This window comes from Zea mays, chromosome 9 (genome assembly GCF_902167145.1).
Source record: "Zea mays cultivar B73 chromosome 9, Zm-B73-REFERENCE-NAM-5.0, whole genome shotgun sequence".
Lineage (NCBI taxonomy): Eukaryota > Viridiplantae > Streptophyta > Magnoliopsida > Poales > Poaceae > Zea > Zea mays.
In genome coordinates this window covers 142,636,245-142,660,833 of record NC_050104.1, presented here as the reverse complement: position 1 = coordinate 142,660,833, position 24,589 = coordinate 142,636,245, and the positions used below count along the sequence as shown (strand labels likewise).

At 47.0% G+C, this 24,589-nt stretch overlaps 2 protein-coding genes and 1 pseudogene across 5 annotated transcripts; 2 read left to right on the top strand and 1 right to left on the bottom strand.

Annotated features, from left to right (window-relative positions):
* Positions 1 to 744: 744 nt before the first annotated feature.
* LOC100383829 (pentatricopeptide repeat-containing protein pseudogene) lies at positions 745 to 11,245 on the top strand (annotated as a pseudogene). 2 transcript variants are annotated; one of them, NR_159476.1, is made up of 5 exons: positions 745 to 1,103; positions 1,695 to 3,944; positions 4,035 to 4,304; positions 10,369 to 10,575; positions 10,895 to 11,245. The product of NR_159476.1 is annotated as a pentatricopeptide repeat-containing protein pseudogene, transcript variant 2 (transcript). The 2 variants fall into 2 exon arrangements; NR_159475.1 differs by lacking the exon at positions 1,695 to 3,944 and having other exon boundaries at positions 888 to 1,103; positions 10,895 to 11,204.
* A 2,858-nt stretch (positions 11,246 to 14,103) lies between these two features.
* On the top strand, positions 14,104 to 17,918 carry LOC100382095 (Calmodulin-binding protein 60 G). Of its 2 annotated transcripts, XM_008660596.4 has the most exons (8): positions 14,104 to 14,408; positions 14,587 to 14,779; positions 14,873 to 14,951; positions 15,066 to 15,118; positions 15,740 to 16,230; positions 16,346 to 16,506; positions 16,615 to 16,812; positions 16,923 to 17,918. In XM_008660596.4, the coding sequence occupies exons 2-8, from the start codon at positions 14,676 to 14,678 to the stop codon at positions 17,355 to 17,357; spliced, it is 1,521 nt and encodes a 506-aa protein (XP_008658818.1). In that variant the 5' UTR covers positions 14,104 to 14,408; positions 14,587 to 14,675; the 3' UTR covers positions 17,358 to 17,918. The 2 variants fall into 2 exon arrangements, with proteins under 2 accessions (XP_008658818.1, NP_001168327.1); NM_001174856.1 differs by lacking the exon at positions 14,104 to 14,408 and having other exon boundaries at positions 14,581 to 14,779; positions 16,923 to 17,765.
* A 2,198-nt stretch (positions 17,919 to 20,116) lies between these two features.
* Positions 20,117 to 23,782, bottom strand: LOC100283184 (uncharacterized). The gene is made up of 7 exons (NM_001156086.2): positions 23,299 to 23,782; positions 23,027 to 23,198; positions 22,699 to 22,916; positions 22,476 to 22,583; positions 22,263 to 22,388; positions 21,942 to 22,177; positions 20,117 to 20,906 (listed from the first exon to the last, which is right to left on the bottom strand). Exons 1-7 carry the CDS (start codon positions 23,506 to 23,508, stop codon positions 20,684 to 20,686), a joined length of 1,293 nt encoding a protein of 430 aa, NP_001149558.2. The 5' UTR covers positions 23,509 to 23,782; the 3' UTR covers positions 20,117 to 20,683.
* Between the last annotated feature and the right edge of the window lie 807 nt (positions 23,783 to 24,589).

Genomic DNA, 24,589 nt, shown 5'->3' with positions numbered 1-24,589 from the left:
ACATGCTGATCCGATTTGAGAACCGTGTTGTGTCTGGTCCATCTTTTCAATTTAGCATGATTATATTTTTATTTCTAAATTATTAGTATATATACTTACAACATCGATAATGAATATGAGTTGCACTGGTTAGAAGGTGAGAGCTTTATTCCCTCCTTCCTAAACAACTAGAGAACCCCTCATGCCATGTTTGGATACTCTCGTATTCCCCTCAATTTACATGAGGTAGATTAGAGTAGAACTTAAACTAATTTACACTCGAACACACCTTAATACATATGGTTCGAGATAAATACGAGAGTAACAAAACATGACCTCAATGAAAAATGTGATTAGATGTGCATGGAGACCAACAAGTATAGAGAAATACTAGCAAAGTGCGGGTAGATTGCTATATTTCTATTTCTATTTCAATATAGAATATAAAACACACAGAAATGTGCGTTCTGTTAACTAGGTGAGTGTGATAGTGAGGTTTAAAGTCAATAATCATGGTTTGAATCTCCATTTGTGCATAGTTTTAGTATTTTTTACTATTTAAATGTAGGGAGCACAACAACGATAGAAAAAATAGAAATAACATGTGTTTTAGGTACTGTTTGGAATATCTAGAGCTAATAGTTAACTATTAAAATTAGTTATAGAGGTTCCAAATACTCTACTAATATTTCAGCTAATTATTAATAACCTCACAACTAACCATTAACAATTAGTTTATTAGCTAGCTTAATTTACGGTAGGTAGGGTAGAGATGCTTTGTTCATGGCGGAAGCACGTGCCACTCCACTTGCATAGTTGCACACCCCACGGCCGCGGTGCGTCGGTGCGGTTGATCCCGCCAACAAGGCAACAACGGGCGCCCGCCCCCGTCCTGTCATCTCCGCTCGCCACACCAGTCGCCGTCGGCCGTCGCTCCTCTCCTCCACGCCTCCCTCCCTACCTACCTACCTCGCCTTGGCATCCCCGCAAGGAATATCCCTTCCATAGCGTCCCTTGCTTCTTTACCACCCCACCCTGTATTCGTGCGTCCCTGCCGCTTAATTTCCCGGTTTCTCTGCGCTCTTTCGTCATCTTGGATCTTGGTTGCCTCGGGTGGTTCACAGGTACCTTTAATCTTTACTGGGAGCCTGGGGCTGGGACCCCCACTGACGCACTGTTTGGTTATTTTCGGTGGGGGCATTTCGTCGAGCATCTTGGATGCATCGCTGCCACTTGCGTTGAGCTTTTCTTGTTAGCCAGATTGCTAGTTTTTAGATGGTTTCCGTTGAATTTTTTAAAATATGAATGTGTATGTGCTGTTTAGATAGTTCAACGGATGCTATTTGCCCTAATTCTATCGGGGCACATGGATTTCTGTATCATGCCCTGCAAATTCGAGATTTGTTGAGCATCTTACTGCTATAGAACTGTACAGTAACGTTTAAGAAGTGCTCTCTGCAAATTGGATATATTATGGTACAACCATATGAGTGTAGAGGAGCAAAACAAGGACTAGGTGTGAAATGACTGGTCTAGCATTGTTATTTAGTATTGAACGTGTCTGCTTGACTTAAATCGTGTCATAATAAACAACCGCCATGAGTTAATTAATTACCAGGAAAATTTGGCTGCTCCATGTCCAATGTTCTTAATACTTCGTGTTTTTAATAACTTCATGCACAAGAATTGATCGCCATTTTATTCATTCATTTCAGGGTAATCATCGAGCATAGAGTTCATGTTGCCTGATTACCTTAGTTGCTACTATGCGATTTAAGGTGTTACACAACTTCATGCTGGATAAATTAGGTCGTGGGAGGACTTTAAAAACTAGCTGCCTGGTGTTTCTTTTTCTCCTTCATTCTAGTGAACTCACTTTCAGAAGCTTGTTTGCAATATGTCTTACACGAACTGTTTGAAGAAGCATCCCTATAGAATTTTCTTTCGATATGGCAACTCCATCCTCAGAGCTTCTTTAGAGAAAGGCTCACCACAAAAGTTACTTATGGACTATAGCACTTTGCTCCATTTCACTGCTTTCTGCCCTGATTACAGAACCTACGCTTTCCTTCTCAGAGCTTGTGCAAAATGCTCAGACCTCTATGCTGCCATGGAAATCCATTGTCATCTCACTAAAGTTGGGTTGCTATCTAAACAGCATATAACACCTCCTCTGTTCAAGTTATATATTTCTCATGGTTACATGTTGGAAGCATGTGAATTACTTTGGTCAATGCTGGAGTGGAATACCGATCCCTTCCATGGCAATCTGATGCTTATGGGATTCCTGAAGAGCGGACGGCTAGATAAGGCATATCAGATTTTCAAGAGGATGCCTGTCAAGGACTTGATCTCATGGAATTCAATGATTGCAGGTGCAGTAAGGAGCTCGCACCTAAAAGAAGCAATGAATATTTTTAGCAGGTTGGTTAGTTCAGGCCTTGTGCCTGATTGCTTCTCGTTCTCCTCAGTTCTGTCAGCATGTGCTCGAGCTGGTGCTCGACGATATGGAGTGTGGGTGCATCACCTGATGACTGAACTGGGGGTGGAAATGAATCATATCTTGAGCTCAGCACTTGTTGACATGTATGCCAAATGCGGAAGAATTGATGTAGCAACTGAGATATTCAATAAAGTCAAGGGAAACCATATTTCTGTCTGGAATACTATGATTAGTGGCTTGGCATCGCATGGTCTTGGATCCGATGTAGTCATTTTGTTCCACAAGATGAAAAGTGAAGAGCTGGTTCCTGATGGGGTTACGTTTGTTGCACTCTTGACAGCATGCAGTCGCTGTGGCATGGTTGAAGAGGCTCGGCATTACTTCAGATCAATGACTACAGAGTATTCTATCACGCCAGAGGTTGAGCACTACGGTGCCTTGGTGGATACGTTGTCGCGAGCTGGGTTGCTGGATGAAGCATACGAGTTGGTAATGTCGATGAATGTAAAGCCTGATGTTGTGATATGGAGGGCATTACTTAGCGCCTGTCGCAGATATCGCCACACAAAACTAGGTGAGGCCACTATTGAGCATATGGCATGCCATGGCAGTGGGGATTATACCCTTCTTTCAAACATCTATTCATCAGCAAATAGATGGAATGATTCAGAGGAAGTATGGAAACAGAGGAAACAAAAGAAAGTTAGGAAGACCAAAGGCTTGAGTTGGGTTGAGTTAGGGGGAAGCACCCATGAATTTAAAGCTGGTGATAGATCTCATCCTGACACCGAGGATATATACGTAGTGCTGCATGGATTATGCAGAAGAGCTAAGGTTGAAGGTTATGCTCCATTGACTGAACTAGTAACAAAAGATGTCTCCGAAGAGGAAAGAGAAGAAAACCTTACCTTCCATAGTGAGAAGCTAGCAGTGGCTTATAGTGTCCTGAAGACTGGTCCAGGGACAGAAATAATGGTTTCAAAGAATTTGCAGGTTTGCAGTGACTGTCATGAATGGATGAAGATAATCTCAAAGGTACTTTGCCGTGTTATTATTCTGAGGGATAGAGTTCGGTTTCACCGGTTTGAAAGTGGATGGTGCTCCTGCAAGGATTACTGGTAGGCCTTTCCTGGAGCAATACAGATGTAATCCAGCTAATACAAAACGAGCAGTTCCTAGGGGATACATCTGACCTAATTACTTTCTCCATCTGGAGAATTTGGTGCTGGTTCTGCTGCTGCATAGCAATGAAATGAAATATTTGGACATTTGGTTACTATATAGTTTAGCTCTTTGGCACAGCACAGGGAACCAAGGAAAGGACTAGATGACCGACACATGCACGTGTATTGTACACTCCAAAGCAATGCAAGTGATTAGTGAGATAAATCAAGAGATCAAAATCTCTACGTTGGATTTGTGTTTTATGATTCATTCAGCACCCTTATGTTTTCAGATGCTTGACATGTGATGTCTTGTTTTGGGTTTTTTTCGATGATTACTTGTGTCGACATGATATGTGGTGCGTGGTGATAAACTGATAACATTTTTTTTCTGATCCTGGATCAGTTTATTTTTCTGACAAAACTGATTTTTTTCCTTATCATTTCAGGATTAATGCTGAAGTGTTATCCAATATTCAGTGAAAACGAGGTACTGAAAAATAGGAGTTGCAATGCCTTTGATGCCCCATTCATCTGTTTTTGCATGTCCTTGTATTTGCTGCGAGAACTTCCATCTACTAAGACACTCTATAGGAGACACTTGCAGCATCAGATGGCTTAAATGCCATAGCAGATTAATATATGAAACTTTCCTCTCAAGCAGAAGACATCAAAGTAAACCTCTTAGTACAACAGTTCTAGCAAGAAGCACAAGAAAAGTAAGCAGTCATTTAGCAATAGTCATCATTTTGCATGGTAAATCAGTTGAATCATCAATTGAAGTGTACATGCAGTCAGAGTTTGAGCAGCTTAACTCACTTCATTGCTACAATGTTGTGGAAGAGTTTTCTGTAGTCAAGACTAAATGGCCTGCAATTGTCCTTGTTTTTTATATTGAAACTACAAGCTTCTCACATTGTGATGACAGAATTATTGAGTTTTCAGTTCCGTGATCTTATGGGACGAAAGGATAGCACTTTCCAGACACTCATAAATCATGAGGAAGATGTGAGAAATATATATCTCTATCTCTTCTCTACTATCTATTAAGTCAATAGTGTAGACCACAGCACTACCATGACTTCACCCTTCCTAGACCCCACCTGCAGATATGCGGCCCGTCGCGGCCTCTATTGGCCATTCCGGTCTCGAGGCCCAAGCATGGCGGCCTTGCATCGGAGGCCCAAGCCCAACACAACTAGCTTCAGTTCGGTACACCTGGTAGCTCGATAACTCAATAATTAGCAACAATGACATACACGGAGAAGCGGCAGTTGAGTTTAAGTGCAGAAACAACCCAGCCCCAACGGTGTGTAGCTGGCGGCAAGTCTCCCGAGCAATGCAATGGATTTTTTATTGCCTCTCACTTACAAGTACAGTTATAGTATCTGTTCATGTATGTACACACTCACACCAAAACATACACCAACTCTCCCCTACCGTACACAAGCAGACCATGACTCCACCCTCCCCTAGGCCCACGAACGCTCGCCAACACCCGTGTCGCCTCCCGCACCCTCCGCACGACACGCCCCAGCCAGTCTCTCGCTTCTCGCGTTCGCGCCGATTGGCTCTCGCAACGAACTGCCTCCGCCCGCAAACCATGACCTCCGTGCCAGTCGTCAATCGCCAGTCTTCACGCCATCTGCAACCTCTATGCCATGTCAGTCGTCGCGTCCCACCCGCCCACTCCACAACATACTCCCGCCCGCTTCTCCACCCACACCAAAACGCACACCAACTCACCTCTACCGTACACAAGCAGACCATGACAACACCCCCCTGGGCCGCACACGCTCGCCAACACCCATGTCGCCTCCTGCACCCTCTGCACGACACGCCCCAGCCAGCCTCCCGCTTCTCGCGTTCGCGCCGATTGGCTCTCACAACGAACTGCCTCCGCCAGCAAATCATGACCTCCACGCCAGTTGCCAGTCTTCACGCCATCTGCAACCTACATGCCATGTCAGCCGTCGCGTCCCACTCGCCCACTCCACAACAGACTCCCGCCCGCTTCTCCACCCGCAAGGAGGGCGCCCGCCTAGATAAGGTTGCATCGGCTTCTCCCATAGCTACCACTGCGGAATGCCGGTTGGTTCCAATAATTGGTGGGAGCTTTCCTCACTAACCTAACCGGCCAACAACTCACGATCGAGTATTCGAGTGTCATCCCGCCAGACGCTCGTCCACAAGCTCGATGACGCCTAGATGAAGCTGACGCTGAGGTTCCGCCTCACCGCCACCCCCTCAGCGCCGGCATCGGCCTCAGGTCCGGATTTGGACCCGCAACAGTAGCAGCAGCCACTGTTGTTCCCAACCACGAGGCACCATCATTGGCCATGGCGTCGTCGACCAGCGGCGAGTCTCCCCGTGAGGCCGTGACGTCCAGATGAGGTTGACGTTGAGGTTCCACCTTACCACCCAAGTGATGTTTGTTATTTCGTATATATGTTTCATACTAATTTTTTACTCCCATGGCAACGCACGGGCACGAAACTAGTATGTTCAATTGTTCATGATATTAGCAACAACATAGAAGGGTAGGCCTGGTGCAGTGGTGAGAGCTGTCTCACTAAGTCACTAGGTCACGGGTTTAAAGTAGCATCTCTGCATTTGCAGGGGCAGGTCACAGGTTCGAAGTAGCCTCTCCACATTTGTAGGGGGAAGACTTGTCTTGGTTTATTTCTTCCCCAGACTCCACTCATGTGGGAACCTCCAGCACCGGGTCTGCTCTTATTAGCAATAGCATGCTCTGCAGGCCTGATGTTCTAAGGTATGCTCATGCTTTGTTATGCCAAGTATCATTCTTAGTTTACTAGCAGTAAGGCGTGATCTGAAGTCCCCTGTTGAACACTAAAATAGGACTGAAATTGAGTGTCACGTTCTCTATCCCATGTATCCTTCGTTTTTATTTTTCATATGTTACTATGTACTAGGATCAGTCTTCCATATGCTACTTCCTAGAGGCAATTTGTAACTTATTATATTTATTAACATATAAAGGTTACTGTTGGCACCTTTTTGGGGCGCCAATCACTCAAGAAGAACCGGCGGCGGTGCTCTCTGGTCAAGCACGGACGGTCCGCGGCCTTGGGCCGGACGGTCCGCGACCTTGGGCCGGACGGTCCGCGACCTGGGCGCAGGAGCGGTGTCTTCCCTGCGTCACGCCGGACGGTCCGCAGCTCTGGGCCGGACGATCCGCGACCTGGCGACAGGGCCGTCTTCCTCCTCCTTGCTGGAATCTAGATCTTGTCCCCTGGGGGGAAAAGATCTTAAGGTGCCCCGGGTCGACAGGTCACCCGGGGCGTCCCCAGACGATGTGGAGTCGCCTAGGAATTAAGAGATCAAATCGAGGAAGAGGTCTTGGATGGACAACTAGATCTTGCCCCCCGGGATGGGTGAGATCCTAGGGTCGTCTTGGGATCGGCAGGCCACCCAAGACGGATCTAGACGACGTAGAGTCGACTAGGGGTGGAGGTGGATATGCGGAAGGCTATAACTAGAACTATGCTACATCTACTCCTAGGGCAGGAAAAGTAAATAAGGTAATTGGTTCGATTGGAATGTGTTCGGGGGTTCTCAATCGGCCGTACCCCTTTATATTTATAGGGGAGGAGGTCTGGACCTTTTCCTAAGAGATAGGCAACAAACTCCCACGTGATTAGATGGATAACCACGCACGAGATAAGGATAAACATCTGAGTTAATCTAATCTCGGGACACGCGGACCGTCCGGGCCCATGGGCCGGACCGTCCGCTCATTTTGGTGTCCAACATATGCCCCCCTGCCTTTTGGTGGAGCTTGGCGAACCAAAAGCATCAGCAAAAACTTCGGAAACAATTGACCTCATGAGGTTTTGTTCCCGAAGTAAGGACTCAGCTCGATGCAAGTCATCGGCTCTTGCGATCAGATAATATAAATACTTGATGGGACTTTAATGCACAGAGGTCGTTTCGGATCGCATCTTCTTCGGCCATGTCTACCTGATCAACCTGTCAATAGGCAAAAACTTGTGGTGCCCCTCAGCCCAAATAAGCAAACGGATTGGGCCAGTAATACGAATTCATCGCCGTACCACCCCACACATGAGCAGGACAACACATCGGCGATGGATAGAACGGGACACACCATGCTATCCCTGGAGGAGGATGACAAGGCGATCTTGGTTGTGCTACCCTTTGGGTCCGTTTAGTCGGCTTTTGCTTTCGCACAGGTCGCCCTTTTGACTTCGTTTGTTTTATTGGCCGGTTGTGTGGAACGGCCTTCTTCATATATTTGGCAAGCAACTGACCAAAAGTAGGGCCGACTCTACTGAGTTGTCCAGACGTCTTAGTAGTGTTTTGTTTCCTAACACTTGTGTTGGAACGTTGTGGTCCGATGGTCTGAGGTTGCTGCTTCTGACCATCTGCGGACCGTCCGACCATCATAGCCGGACTGGCCGCGCCTGTCTCGGATTGTTCGGCCTTAGTACCCGGATTGTCCGGCGTACGCAGGACAGGTGACCGTGATCGGGTGTCCGATCGTGCTTGCCCCTCGGTGCCTTCGGTCTTTCTTTTGTCCGGAGCCTTCAGAGTAACCATTTTGCGTGACATATTTGGTGTGCGAGGATCACCAATGACGATATTTTTATTTTTACTTTTATCGACCGCACAAGGCCGAATTATGGCCTTTTTGCTCGTTGGCTCTAATGTGGTGACAGGAACAGGTGGCCTGTCAATTTTCACCTCTTTTTGAAACCTCAACCGGCCTTCGTTTATAGCCGATTGTATTTGCCGACGGAAGACAACACAATCATTGGTGTTATGGAGAAAGGAGCCATGCCATTTGCAATAAACACGCCCTTTTAATTGTTCAACCGGAGGAATTACATGTGACAATTTAATATTACCATGTTTAAGCAACTCATCAAATATTTTATCACATTTAGTAGTATTAAATGTGAACTTAACCTTTTCCTTTTGTGTCGAGTGCGGGTAAGAGCGAACAGAAGGTTTGGCCTTAGTGGGCCAAACAAGCTCAGGGACTTGTGACTTTTTTAGTTCTTGGGGCTTGGTGGCCAATTATATTTATGTCGGCCTTCCGCACTAGGAGGATCACAGGTGACTTCTGGTGCCCCGGACGGTCCGACCTGCACAGTCGGACGGTCCGCGGGTGGATCGGACGGTCCGGTACTATCCTCAGACTGTCCGGTCACGTCAGGCAACACCTGTGACCCTTGTGGTGGGCTCTGTGTAACTCCGGACTGTCCGGCGTAGGGTGCCGGACGGTCTGACGGAGGGCTGGACGGTCCGCTATTGTGTGCGAACGGTCCGACCGCGCTCAGAGTTGACTCACCGTTTAGCGAAGATGGTGGTGACGGTCGTCCTGGATATGAGTCCATCGGCATACCAGAATATGGCTGGGGAAACCCATTTGTTGCCGATGTGTTTGGCGCAATTGTTTTGGCGCCTAATTTATGTGATAAAAAACTAGGCATGTGCGTTTTTTCTAATGCATGCGCCATCCTATCTATATCCTCTGTGATACTTTTAATCCGATTATCAAAAGAAATTTTAATAAATGGAATATCATCGGCTGATCTGGCATCACCTATCGTGGGGAGCTGTTGCAGCACGACTGACATGTACTCGGCGTTTATCTCCCTCTCTTGGACGGTCTTCTGGTGGCAATCTACCCTGAAGTGCGAGAGAAACCACTTATCCGCCACCTTGAACACCTGCTCTGTTTGTCGCTAGGCCTCCTCGTCTATTTTCTTCATGTCATCTTTTAATCTTTCATGCTCAGCGACCGATAAATTAGTCAGCCAAGTGTTGCTGTTTGGAGAAGCACTGTTGAGATCTTTAGAATCGGCCATGTAAGCCTGATTTTGTAGATCTGCAACCTCGTCCCCAGCGGAGTCGCCAAAAAGTATGTTGGCACCTTTTTGGGGCGCCAATCACTCAAGAAGAACCGGCGGCGGTGCTCTCTGGTCAAGCACGGACGGTCCGCGGCCTTGGGCCGGACGGTCCGCGACTTGGGCGCAGGAGCGGTGTCTTCCCTGCGTCACGCCGGACGGTCCGTAGCTCTGGGCCGGACGATCCGCGACCTGGCGACAGGGTCGTCTTCCTCCTCCTTGCTGGAATCTAGATCTTGTCCCCTGGGGGAAAAGATCTTAAGGTGCCCCGGGTCGACAGGTCACCCGGGGCGTCCCCAGACGATGTGGAGTCGCCTAGGAATTAAGAGATCAAATCGAGGAAGAGGTCTTGGATGGACAACTAGATCTTGCCCCCCGGGATGGGTGAGATCCTAGGGTCGTCTTGGGATCGGCAGGCCACCCAAGACGGATCTAGACGACGTAGAGTCGACTAGGGGTGGAGGTGGATATGCGGAAGGCTACAACTAGAACTATGCTACATCTACTCCTAGGGCAGGAAAAGTAAATAAGGTAATTGGTTCGATTGGAATGTGTTCGGGGGTTCTCAATCGGCCGTACCCCTTTATATTTATAGGGGAGGAGGTCTGGACCTTTTCCTAAGAGATAGGCAACAAACTCTCACGTGATTAGATGGATAACCACGCACGAGATAAGGATAAACATCTGAGTTAATCTAATCTCGGGACACGCGGACCGTCCGGCCCATGGACCGGACCGTCCGCTCATTTTGGTGTCCAACAGTTACATATTATAGTTAAACTTAATTTTTCTGAACTACAATTCATTTGAAACATGATTACCCTTTATTATTTTTTATGTGTTTGTTTTATAAGTTATAACCATAGTGGTCTCATGTATGGCTATGCAGATTTGGAGAACTTATTCCCATTCTGCTATAATAGGTGTGGAGTTGTCAGATGGACGGCAAACTAGTTCTCTGGTTACTCCTAATGGGCATTCCTTTGATGTATCCTTTTTCTCATCTTTGAGTTCCGACTGTGTGAAGTAGAGATGCCTAGTGATTGACTCTTTGTGGATACTCTTCCTATTGCAAGACAATTGGTGGATTCTAATGGTATGTTCTCTTGTCAAGTTTTCCACTTGCTTGCATAGACACATTGTTCTGAAGAGCTTTTTTTCCAGTTAAATTAATGAAAGCAATGTACTGTTCGCCGTTATTGTTGATGAACTAGCAAGCTAAACTTTGTCTTCTGCCCGCCGTTTTGGTCGGCAATGGGCCTCTATATAAGCCGGGGCCAGTCAAACCCCAACTAACCTCACTTCCAGTTTCCCAACCCAACGGCGATAGGAGATTTTGGCTTAGATAATGTAGTGTAGCACTTAAAATCTGGCCCGTTTGAATGTATTTGAGATATTTTGTATTGGATTTTCAGAATTCTATTGGATCCAAACGGTGCCTCGGTAATGCAGTGAGGACCCAGAGATAGAGATGAGGAACTGAGGGTTAAAGTGAGGGACAAGAAGATTCGAGTATTTTACAATTTCAGTATTTGTTTTATATTTGATAGTTAAAGTTAGAAGACAAGAAGACTATTGTTCTGTGCGGAATCACTGGTGAGAGACGACAGAAGCTTTCAGGCTGTTATTATTTGCCGATTTCTTGTTTTTATATGTTTTTAAAATTTTTGAGTAAGTTTTACCTCTTCATTTGGAGCAATTGGTGAATAGTGAAGATATTGCTTCATGACGGCGTGTTTCATATATATCATTATGTAATGTTTTGTTATAACTTTTGAACTATGTTACTTTCTATTGTATTTTTGTCGTATTAAATTAGATCCGCTGGTCGCATGTGTGCCATAGGAGTGACGCGCCACGCTGACTTCGTTTCAAAAGAAGTGCAATGCAGAGTGGAGCTTTGCCTTTGGCCCTAAAGAGAGTAATTGCTGTTCACAGCATGAACTGTTCAAATTATATATTTTGCCTGAGGGCAAGGGCATTGGCGTCATGAAATACTTTGCCTCCGTTTTTTATAAGGGCATGTCTGGTGACTGGTATCGTGGTGACTAATATGCAAGCAGTCATGAAGTGCAAACATGTCTCTCTTGCATATTAGCTATGAGGTTTGCATTAGTCTGCTAGATCTAAATCCAACCGTATGTACAATCGCACGATTTGTTAGTGGTTTTTTTTTATAAAGCTACACGAGGTGGTGGTGGGAGGATTTAAATGCTAAATATGGTATACGGTTGGATTTAAATCTAACTGATCAAGGAATCTACTTGCACGAGTACATGTAATAGATGCTTGCATATTAGCCGTTGCTGAGTCTCACCAATTAGGTTTCAGATTCAAAATAGCCTTTACATAAGAAAAACTTTGTTCAAGTTTATCTTTTTTTTTCTCGTTGGAATTTTCGGATGGTTACTTTCTGGGAGTTAATAGGTAAAATATATATTTACATAATTTTTATTTTTAATAGAGAATAGCCAAATACAAAACGTATTTAAACATATATTTTATCCGTTGTAAATTATAGATTTATTTGAGTTTTTAGAGACATCATCTTGTATATAGAGTAATAACCATGTAACTAAAAAAAATACTTCCTACCCATTTTAACTTTAGATTTTTATGTCCACATATATAGAACACATACATTAATTATTGTATGAATCCAGTAAAAGGGTAAAACACATTTTAATTTAAGACAAAAGGGGTATGATTTAGGACGAAGAAAGTAGATTTTACTACCTATAATTTAGGAAGGAGTTTTAGAACTACGGACGTGAAGTTCATTAAGGACTAGTTCGGTTGAAAGTGGATTAAACTAATTTCTAATTAAAATTTGATAGAAAAAGATTTAATTCTCCTCGATTCTCTGTGATTCCTGTAATTGAACAAGGCCCTAGGATTAGATAAGATTAAGAGACTAGCAATGGATTTAATCTCTAGCAATTCTCTAAGCTAAAAAACTTTAAAACCTTGTTCGGTTTGATAGAGATTGAAGAGGATTAAATCTATTCATAGTCAATTAAATAGAAAGAAATTTAATCTCGCTTAATCCCCGTGGATCCATGTGCAACCGAATAAGGCATAAAACGTTAAGGGATGAATTTAAGATGCTTAAATCCCTTGTCAAAATTAAATCTCAATTCTCTTCGATCCACAGGCAACAACGTAAGACTGTCTCCAGTAGGTTACATATCCTCATTCCTATGTAAACTCCACACTACGAACAATACAGTATACAGTATAAAACAATGTTTTGGTTGACCATATAGGTAGGCTGTTGGACATGGTCTAAAGCGACAAACAAAAGCATGAAAGAATTGAAGTCTTAGATTGTGCTCAACAGTTCAACCAAAAGACTGTTTTTATTGTAGATTATAGTGCTTATGGAGTGAAGTTTAGATATATAGGCTACCCGGAGTATTGCCCAGAAAGAAAAATCGGACCAAAAGTAAAATTCCCACATCTCCAGGACTCCATCCGGGCTACCGGGAGCATCAAGGGGGCACCTCGTGCGCCCTGCGTCTCGTCAGCCCTAGCCGACGATAACCAAGCGCCGCCGCCTCGGATACCATGCGCGAGCTAGCTAGAGAGCTAGGGACAAGGAAAGGGCGCACGCACTCACTGACGCACACACGGCCAAAGCGAGCGCGGAGCATCAGCATCGTATGCTAAAGAAGGTCTCTTTCTGCTCACATGGACGGGGTGTGGCGCTTCCAGCTTTTCGAGGGAGATTTGGAGATAGCACGGCCCCGACGACGAGCACGACCATGATGTCGTAAACATGCCGCTTTCTAGCTAGGGCCAGCAAAGGCGGTTGTAGTAGAGCTGATCCTGAGGCCCTGAGCCAGCCACCAGAGAATGAGAGAACAGGAGCAGAGCAGCGCCTCTGCTAACGCCATCTGCTGCTTATCCTATTCCTTCCTGGGCGCCTGGGCGGGCAGATGCCCTGATCTTGCACTTTCTAGGATTCCTTTTCGGGAATTAGGGGGCAACGAAAATCGAGTTATCTTGTCGTGTTTGCAGGCTGGTCTGCATATCTGCACTGCACATCAACACAAGTTGGTTGGATTTCTAAATTCGCTGCTACTCCAAAGCTCCATCGGGAGAAATCAAATGGCCTGATACTCTGATCATTTGGAGAACCGTTAGATGATCATTCACCTTTTTCTCCTATACATGATCAACAGCTTGGCGTTGGTTAATGTGCATTGACAGCTCAATTGATCACCCCATCAGAGAGATGAAAAGGGAATGCAAATGCGGTATCATTTCATTTTTCGTCTCTCTGTATACAAAGGTCTAGGCACGAGAACTCATCATGAACTCAATGCAATGCGAGAGAGAAGAGCATTTTGCCCGCTTTGTTCCGCTCCGCTTTGCGCTTCCTTTCGTCCCCCGCTCCGTCCGAGCACCTCTCCCGGCGAAAAGCTCTCCTTTGTACCCATCTTTCCTTCAGCCTCCAAAAGCCTACCCGTCGAGGGCCAGACCAGACCAGCCAGCCAGCCAGCCCCGTCCATGGACCATGGCCACGACCACCGGTCCTCTGCTTCCTGGAAGCTTCTCCAATCCAGCCACGCACCACGGCGGCCCGCCTCCCGATGCGCCCCGCCGCTGCCCGATCCATCCCCCGACCCCTCCCCCCCTCCCGCACGGGCACGGCCATGCCCATTCCGACACAGCTAGCTGATAATATAGCTCCGCGCCTCCGCCCCCCGCGCTTTGCCGCTTTCCGGCCTGACAAAATCCCGCGCCCTTTCTGCAGGCGTACGTCGGCACTGAAAGAAAGGAGGAGCCGAGGAGGAGGAGGAGGACGGGAAAGCCGAAAGGAGCTATCCCTCCCTCCGGCCCCGGTGGACGGGCGAGGCGAGCCCTGCCCGCCTCGGAATCTTGGCATTTCTAGGGATTCTGTCATTCATCCTGGTGTGTGGTGAGGTGCGCGCGGGCGGGTGGCTGGCGCTTTTTACTGGCCGAGAGCGTGTCCGTGACGAGACCGCCGACCCCCCACCCCTGGAAGAAGCTTCCACGCTGCTTCCTCTGCTTTCATGCGCCCCGTGCTATTTATAGCCGCCGTGGTCACTGCCAGAGCTAACGGTGCAAGCCGTCGTTTCAGGTGAATTCGAGTGAGCCAAGTGGTCTCGACTCTCGACTCTCTCGAGTGAGTGAGTGATCGCCGCCTCGGCTTGCACGTGGCCACTCTCAATGGACCTGAAGAGGACGCTTGACGTGGAGGAGGAGGTGGTGGACGGCGACGAGGACGAGCTCGCCTGCTGTCCCGACGCCAAGCGCCGCCGGACGTTCGTCGAGTGAGTGAGATTTCCGTGCTGCTGCTGCATTTGCCGCGTGGGCGCTCAAGTCCTTGGCTTCTGAACGCCTGCCGTCATCTTGCCCATTTGCAGTAGCTCGATGCAGGAGGCCATTGGCGCGCAGTACATGCAGAGGCATCTGCCCAAGCTGGAGCCATTTCTGCGCAGAGTCGTAAGCACTTCTCCCCGTAGCTATTTGCACGCCATTATTGAGCTTCCGGAAATCAGGGTGCAGGAGGAGGTGTGCACAGTGTTCTCATGTTCATTTGCGTTCGGAAATCTGCAGGTGCAGGAGGAGGTGCACAATGTTCTTATCCGACACATCGATTCCGCACACAGGTTAGCCTCTACTACGCACTGATTGCTAAGCTGCTGCATCACTATTTAACGTTCAGACTGCCGAGTCCTCGTGGTCGTGGACTACAACATGGCTACATGCCATGCATGCTGGTAGCAGCTAGTTTATCAGAGCTACGGAAACCTTACATTTACATGCCCCATAATTCCATATATTGCCATACCCATACCCATACACTTAGGTTTATACTGACCACTAGTGCCGACAGTGGCTAGAGCAGTATATACTTCTGTTTATTTTCAACTTCGACTCCAGTACACTGGAGTTTACAGCTTTAATTGTTGTAGGAGACGTCCTTCATTCTCTCTCTCTCTCTTTTAAGACAATGAAACAAACTTCCAGTCTCTAAGATGATGCACAGCTAATCCTTCTGTAATTCGGTACCCATTACTATGCTATAGCTGCTATGATTCCTCGAATAATTGCTTTTATCTGTTCCAGTAATTATGCTGTCAGTGCAGTGTTAGGCTTTAACCCTTTAATTAATTTCTGCTTTTTTAAATCTACTTTACCCCGCCACCGCCACCGCCACGGAGCCACCAATGCACCTTTTTGCGTTTTCAGAAGTCATGACTGAACTTGTGTCGTTCTGCAACGTCCAGGCTCCCGCTCCAGCTAAAGACAAGCAGCAAGCGGTACAAGCTGCAGTTCCAGGGAAACCTGCCGCAGACGCTTTTCACGGGCAACAGGGTGGAGGCGGAGAGCAAGCAGCCGCTCCGGCTAGTCCTGACCGACGCTACCACCGGCCAGACGGTCGCCTCCGGGCCCATGTCCTCGATGAAGGTCGAGCTCCTCGTCCTCGACGGCGACTTCAACGCCGACGAGCGGCTGGTGGAGCACAGCGAGAAGGAGTTCAGCGAGAGCGTCGTGTTCGAGAGGGAAGGCAAGAGGCCGCTCTTGTCCGGCGAGGTGGTGGTCGTGCTCGAGAAGGGCGCTGCCTCCATCCGCGACATCTCCTTCACGGATAACTCCAGCTGGATACGGAGCCGCAAGTTCAGGCTCGGCGCCAGGATGTCCAGGGCTAGCTCCATCGAAGAGCGGGTGCTGGAAGCCGTGAGCAACCCGTTCCTAGTGAAGGATCACCGTGGAGAAGGTAATTGAATATAATTGCTCTACACTTGGTTTTTTTTTGTTCAATTCTTTGTCCGTTCACGAGACACGGATAGCGTAGCGTCTGATACAAATTTTGGTTCCTGAACTCGTGTCAGTGTACAAGAAGCACCATCCACCTGCATTAGCCGACGACGTGTGGCGTCTGGAGAAGATCGGGAAAGACGGCGTGTTCCACAAGAAGCTGGCGGACTTCGGAATCCACACTGTTCAAGACTTCCTCAGGAACCTGGTGATGGATCAGTACGGACTGCGCAGCGTGAGAGACTATCCCTATATATACTAGTATATGACATGCATGCATGTACACATCCAGCATTCAGATCATCCTGCTGCGTGTTTGTGTTTCACATGCATGTAATTTCAGTTGCTTGGCAGCGGCATGTCGAACAAGATGTGGGAGTCCACGGTGGAGCACGCCCGGGAGTGCGTGCTGGACGACAGGCTCTACTCCTACTGCAGCGGGCACGGGACCGTCCTCCTGTTCAACTGCGTCTACGAAGTCGTCGGCGTGCTCGTCGGGGGCCACTGCTTCACCTTGAGCGCTCTCACCCCGACACAGAAGGTAAACACGGCTGAAGGAGAAGGCAGACACGTACTGACTGGCAGTCTGGCACACGACGATCGCGTCGCGAACGGCGAACGGCTCCTGACGGGACCTGTTATTGTTTGCAGGCGCTGGTTGGGCAGCTGCAGCAGGACGCGTACAAGTTCCCGGACCGCATAGCCGAGTTCAAGGTGCAGTCGCAGAGCGCCGGCGTGGAGCAGCCACCCGCCGCGGTCGAGTCCCCGCCGTCCGTGCCCGGGGCGCAGGTGCTCGGCCTCCCGCACGGTGTCGTCCAGGTCCAGCCCTCAGCAGGCGCGCCGAGTGCCCATGACCTGCTGCTGAGCCCGCGGCTCCTCCAGCACCAGCAGCAGCCGCTCAGCGAGGCGGCCCTGGAGGACGTGCTGCAGTCGGCCAGCGCCGCGCACCAGCTCGACGCCGCCGAGCCTTGGTTCCCTTCGTTTGGGGCGGGCGGGTTCGATGCGCGGGACCCGTTCGACGTGCAGTTCGGCGGCGGGTCGCAGCCGTGCGGGCTGCTGCTCTCCAGCACCGGCGCCAGGTTGTGACTTGCGAGGGACGTACGTACGCCTCTCGCCGGGCACGCTGTCTTTTCCATGTGGTCCGTGGCGTCGTCGCGCGGAACGAGAGAGGACCCGGCCGGGCAACCGGCGCCGGCGTTTTCGGTTGGATATATGACGAAATCTGCAGGCCGCAGCGGAGCATGCATGGGTCGGGTCGGTGCACTGACTGATTTTCTGTCTGTCCGCTAACAGTCACAGGTCGGTGCTGTTTGTCTGAGGATGCCTGTGTTGCCCAGAGGAAAGGCAAAGCTGGTGCAGAGAGAAGATACAGTACAGTGGTGACTGGTAGTGCAGCTGGTGGTAGGATCAGATGTCATCTTTTGTCATTTTGGCATGTAACGTGAGTGATGAGTAATGAGAAGAGCACAGTTCTGGCCGTTCACCAGAGACTCCCTTCCCATGTCTGTAAAAGCATAGAAGCGTGCCTTTTGTTTTCTCCCTTTTCTTTTGCTTGTTCATCGTAAAGATATTGTACGTAGTGCTTGGTATTACACACTTCTCTTCGGTTTGTACAAGCTCGTTTGCATCAACCACGGTTAAAATGAATGGCTCCCGTTCTCCCCAAGTCCCAATAGGGTAGATCGGTCGTACACCTAACATGAGCATGGGGCCTGTCGGGAGTACTGGCCACCAGCAGCAACGACCAAATAGTTCAGCAGTTCGGTTCTTCAGGCCAAGGTAGCTGGCATGAGTGATGAGTTCCACCGTTTCCCTAACCACACTAAAATGCTGTGTCCTGAAAATGTGTTCAATCTTGTACTATATAACACACCTGAAAATTGTACGGCCGTTAGCTGAAGGACGGTTGCAGGAATGCAAAATTCAGTCGAGGCCAGCTTATTAGCATTCATGGCACCCAAATCAACAGGAAACCAGTACTTCTTTACTACTGGCATGTACCTCAGTTTTTTTTTTGAAACTCACAAACGATCTTCCATTAAGCACATATATAGACCAGCACTCTCGCTGGACACTAGTACAGACACATGTTCAGGTACAGGCTCTTTCCATAGCAAATGATCAGAGATACAGTTTGGAACTCACAGATGGTCAGAGGTACAGACTCTTACCTTACCTCAGTTTGGACTGTTGATCGCGTCCACCGCAGTTGTAGCAGCAGTTTCCAGAGTCTCAGCATGCTGTGCATTCATCAAAGATTCAGCAGCACCGGCCCCGGCCCCGGCCATGACCCATGACCACTTGGCCTATATTATCCCTGATGATGAAGCCCTAACCACTCTTGCCAGGTTCAGGTAGAAAAAAGCCCCTGTCCCGGTTTATTTTGTAGACACCTCCCTTTCTATCTTAAAATGTTTACAGGTTTAGCAGGAGTGTCACCTTTCATGTGAGCCAGATTTTTTTTGATAAGACAGGAGGGGCGAGCCCCTACTGAAAATTTTATTAAAACTTTAAAATAACAGAGTTAGAAGCAGACAGAAAGCAGATTACAAAGGGTAAAACAGCCTAACTACAACGGGAAAAGGAAAAGAAACGAGGTCTACTGCCAAAGCTGAAGCCATGCAGGAATTGTCGAATCAAAACGGCATTTAGCCCTCAGCATGACAAGATGAAGTTCCCTTGCAAACTCGTTTTTGCAGTGTTGCACAGTCGGGGCTTTGTTCTGAAAAAAACCATGCATTGCGGGTTTTCCAAATGCTCCAGTTCATGAGAATGACAATTTCCATGCGGCCAAAAATGGTAGTAGTATAGAGCATGGTTGGTAACCTCTTAAGGGCTTTTTTTCCCTTCTTTCTCCGGCATTCACTTTATTGCGCGCAGACCACCATTCAACACCATAAGAGAAATGATTTTCTGTTGTGTCTCCGTATGAAAGCCCCAGATTATTCCTTGGCGGAGTTGGCGGAGTTTTGAGAGAGAAAAGTCTGTTTGGATCGAGGAGCTAAAGCAAACCGACTAAAATTTAGCTCCTCTTTAATAGCTAAAAGTGACTAAAAGAATAGTTTTTTATACCATTTTAGTCACTTTTTAGCTTTTGTGTTTAGATCTTTACCTTCTGAAGTGATTAAAATTTAGTTATTTTTGTTTTAGCTCCTAGAATCCAAACGTACCTTGAGCTAGAGATGTCAATGGATACCCGAAACCCGAATACCCGACGGGTTTTACCCGATATAAAGGCGGGTACGGGATGATTTCTCTACCCGCGGGTATGTTAATGGGTAAAAACCTCTACCCGTTGGGTAGACGGGTACGGGTACGGGTTGGAACTACCCATACCCGTCTACCCATGGGTAAAATATACCCGCATCAACAAATATAACCATCTAATAGAGTCTATCTTAGCTAAAATAAAACCCTTCTCTAGTTATCATTTGTCTAGATACCAAATTATGTAATTATATGATTTGTTATATGTGAAGTTAAAGTTGTTTTTATATGTTTATTTAATATTTTGAGTGATTGGTATATTGGAATTTAAGATTTTCCTAACGGGTACGGGTTACCCGATGGGTAAAAATACCCGCGCGGGTACGGATATGAGTAAGATTTTATACCCGCGAGTATATATGGGTAACCCGATGGGTACAATTTTTTTTGATAAGTACGGGTATGGAATGGTTCTACCCGACAGGTATGTACCCGTTGCCATCCCTACCTTGAGCCTTATTTTCCTCCAAGTTTAGCAGTAGCCCACGAAGCAGCACATGCATACACTTGAGGAATAAGTGGCCCAGATCCGGATGCCGTGCTTGGAGATCCTCCATATTGTCAAACAAGGGCATTGACAGAATGAACTTTGTGTCTTCATTTCACTTCCAGTATGCTTCTTCCAGGAAAATGCTTGCACATAGGGTCTCAGGAAACAGGAGGATGCGGCAAAGCATGTAAGCAAACATAGCTAAACTAAAAATGCACAGGTCGCTAAAACCCAAGCCAAATTCGATCAAGTAAAAAAAACATTTGGGTCTTTAGCTCCACAAACACAAAATACATTCTAAAGCAACAATGAGAAGCCACACCATCGTTCTATAAAACATTGTTAAGCTACTCATTTCCCTCTACATGCTAAGGGTTCACAAAACTACAGCCTCAAAGTTCTGTCAGCTATCCTCTCAGAGCAAACGAAAGTTTGATAGGGGATGTCAATAGAAATCAGGCTTGTTATTAGTACCCCGGTTTTTCTCAGATCAGGCTGGAGTGCAGTTAGTTTTCACCGAACAATACTTCAATCAAACGACAGACGGTTTATTCTTCTCTTTTTACAAGGAGCAGAAAACCGAAATCGGAGACTACTTTGCAAGCTTGCATGACAGGATCACAGGACCCAGTCCCAGTGATTCCTATCAGAACCTTCACCTGCACGTCGTTGAACGATTCGATCGTTTACCTTCCATCGCGTCCTTCTTTTTCCTACAGCCTGAGCAAAGATAAGGACCACCCCATGGTGTTGATGGGGTTGAGCAGCAGCCACCTACATTGTCCGTCATTAAACCTTCGAATGGCTCTTGGTCCACTTGGCAGATTGCACAGCGAAATGGAGGCAGATTTGCTTTTGGTGGAAAATTACTTCCCAACCTGCGAAAGGTGTAGATTACAAGTTAAGGGATATCTGAAAAGTCCCAAATGGGCAGACAGAGAGGTAATAGCAGGATGTCTTTCCTCTTCAAAAAGCAAACAGAACATCAACTGGTAATAGATCTCCAACAGCCAAATAGGATAAATGAACTGCTCCTAGTAGTTAGAAAGACCTTCCATTCTAGCGCAAACTGCATCAAGGAACCTCAAACTTCTACTGATAAAATAAGACAACAAATTTAGTAGGAACAACATCATGCAATCAAGCATTCTAGTGAATTTAAGCAAACAGACTCTTGTGGTATACAACCTAATTTCCAAGACAACATGTTACAAGAAGCTAAGTGTATACAAGCAAAAGTATTTTTTTTTACATTACAGGAGTTCCTTTTGGAACTGCAAGAAGCAAATAGCAGACATGCTTTATCCAATTGTGAATTTTTAAGTAAAAACCTCATCGACCACAACCAGAATGTGACTCACTCTTTTTTCCTCCTCTACATTTTAAATCCTAAACATGAAAGGCAACCTGAGCCTATATATTCAAGTGATGCAACATGTCTCCAATAATGTTTGGAAGTGGATTCCTACCAAGGCATCGAAATAGTACAAAGGGAAAATGGCAATGCCATGAAAGAACAGGTTGTGCCAGTGTAGGAAATGAGAACATAGAATGGAATTCCCAGGACACCAGGACTGGAACATCCAACTGTACCTAACCAAAGAGAATGGACAAACTAGGTTAGTAGTTTCTACTGCACTGCTTCCTAAATGTGAACTATCCTCTGCTAATGGATCTTTTTATTTCTGCAACACCAAACACATGGGAAATGAATGAGACCAAAACATGCAGCATAATTTGTGAAGCATTTCTGCATTGTTACTATATGCCCCAAGCTCCTAAACAGAGTATCAAGAATGAATCAGTGAACAAAGAATTTGCACACGCTAAAAAAGCTTCATGACCAAGAATGTGCATACAACTACAAAGGGAGTGGAGAAATACATGAACTGCAAGAGAAAATAAGAACATGCCTTTCTTCCAACATTGCAGATCCCTCCTCGAATATTTCTTCCACTGAACCCAATGAAGCAGATTTGCTGAGCTTTCCAACAGAACTATGAGACCTTTTACCAAAAATAAGATGCTTCAACTTGTTCTGATTTTTCTTTGGAGACAATGCTGGTGGTGTTGAACAATGATCAGATGGGATGATGTCGACAACCACACATGTGGTGTCATCTTTCAGCCCACTTGTCTTCAGAGCTTGCTGGACAAGCAAGATGGTTACTAATTAGACGATTGAGATAATAAAGTACAGGATGATGTAATAGCCCAGCCACATTTATAATCACCTTAACAACAAGTTTTGCAGCCAGTTCTGCACGTAATCCCCGGCACGCCTGAGCAGCACTCTCTGAGGACAGAGCGTCCCATATTCCATCTGATGCAATTATTAGTCTTCCACCAGTATTTGGGAGCTACAATTACCAAAAGAAAACCACATGTTAACAAAGGATATGTTAAGAGCTAAATTCTTTCCTTTTAACCAAAACTCATGATTTCACCTTCACTTGCTTGACATGTGGAATCGGTACAATGAACTCGCCGACATCAGTATCCCCAATTGACCTTGAAAGGCACAATCCACCTGGCCAGCATCGGAGAGGACCCACCTAAAAAAGGGAGAAATTAATTAAAAAATCCCATGCAGAAATGTTTCCAAAGCATAGAGCTCATATTGTATCCTAGAATCCTTCTTCATCAAAATGACTGAGCAGTGAGCACTACCTCCTGTCCACCACAGAGATTAAGCCGGCTGACCTCTCCTCCACTCGCTGTGACGCGCTCACGCTCCTCTGCATTCTCCTCTAGCCGGTGATCCACAGTCAGCAATGAGACCTCGCCTCCCTGTGTATCCAGAATGCACCTAGAATCTCCCACCGACGCCACAGTGACCGTGAACCCATCAACCACAACAAGTGTCGCCGTCGTTCCTGACGTCTCACCTGCACCAGTTCCCAGAATTAGCATCTTTTCAGCGAGGTTAGCCCAGATACTCAACGGCATTGCAGTTGAAAGGAAGCCAAAGATCACTCGGTGAGTTGGTGCCATCTACCCTTGCGCTGGAAGTCAATGTCTGTCTTGACGAATCCTGCGACGAGCGCGCGCGGCAGCGCCTGTAGCCAGTCCTCGCGACTGATGCCCTCGGGCACCGCGCTCATCACGTGCTCCAGCAATTTCTCCTTGCTGAACACCGCCGCCGACACGCCATTGTGGCCGTCGAATACCTGCGAACCGCAGATCCGTCAAACCAAACAAACAGACCATCACATCACCGAACCCAAACGAGACACCAAAAGAATATCTTAGGGGGAAAAGTGGGCCTACAGCGAAGACGGAGAAAGAGGAGGAAGGGTCTCCGGGGACGCGGAGGCAGTCGGGCTTGACGAGGAAGTAGTCCTCGCCGCGCTTGGCGAAGCCAGAGTGGCCGTAGCGCACGTGCGGGCGCTCGGTACCGTCGCCGCGGAGCTCGCGGCCGATCAGAGTGGCCAGGGGCAGCGCCGGGGAAAGATTTCCCTCGCTGGCGGCGAACGCCATCGCAGCCTCGCGCCGCGGTCCTACAGAAGAAGCGCCCTTCCAAGAGCCGGCCGAAACGGCGGCATTTTCCGCGCGGAAAATGCTCTGGTCAGAGGTCACTGCGGGGGATACGGCGAGCGGGATCTGGGATCACGCGAGTCGCACACGGATTTGGAGGCAATGGCGACGCAATGCCGTCGGCGACGCGCTTGGATTTTGGGGATTTGGCGAGGGCCGTGAACAGAGGGACGGCAAAAGGGGACGAGGATTTTAATCAGCTGATCAGAGAGTGAGAAGGTGCAGGATCGTATCGAGATTTTAGCGTAAAACAGGGTGGTTCGTGCAAAATCACCGGCCAGTGCAGTCACTGGTCAGCCCCAGCTCAGGCAGCCAGCCGTCAGCACCGCCGCAGCCCCAGGGCTGCGTGTGCTGCTTGATTAAGTGGTGGTCAATGGTGGTTTACAGCTTTCGGGATTAAGAAAAGCGTGTCTACAGTGGATTTTGTTGCTGTCGTCTCGTGGTCACCGTGTCGGTATCTACTTGTTATGTCTTGGTGTCAGGTGACTAGAGACTCATGTCATGTGCCATGCCATTCCAGCAAGGCAGCAAGTCAGCATGTCCACATGCAGTTGCAATAAAAATAATCGCAAAGGTATAGACAAAGTATTCACAAAATCTATCGATGTAATACCATTTTTACGTAGGAATAAAAAAATATTTATTCAAAAGTAAAGTACATTATTCAACCAATCAACCAACATCCACCTTATATGATAGTTTGATTTTTTAACCTTAAACTACAAATAAATAGGGTAACATACGTCCTTTAAGTTTTAAATTAACTATTATAGCTAGATAAATTTAGGGCCTGTTTGTTTACCTCCATGGATTATATAATCTGGATTATTTTTGGAGGATTATATAATTTGGATTATATAATCTGAGTAGTCCTGTTTGTTTACCCAGATTATTTGAGTTGTTAATAGGATTCTTTTGTATGAGGAAGACAAGAATGCCCTCTATATTTGTACTAGGTTGAAACTCATATATATATATATATATATATATATATATATATAAAATAATTCAATTGACATTGGCA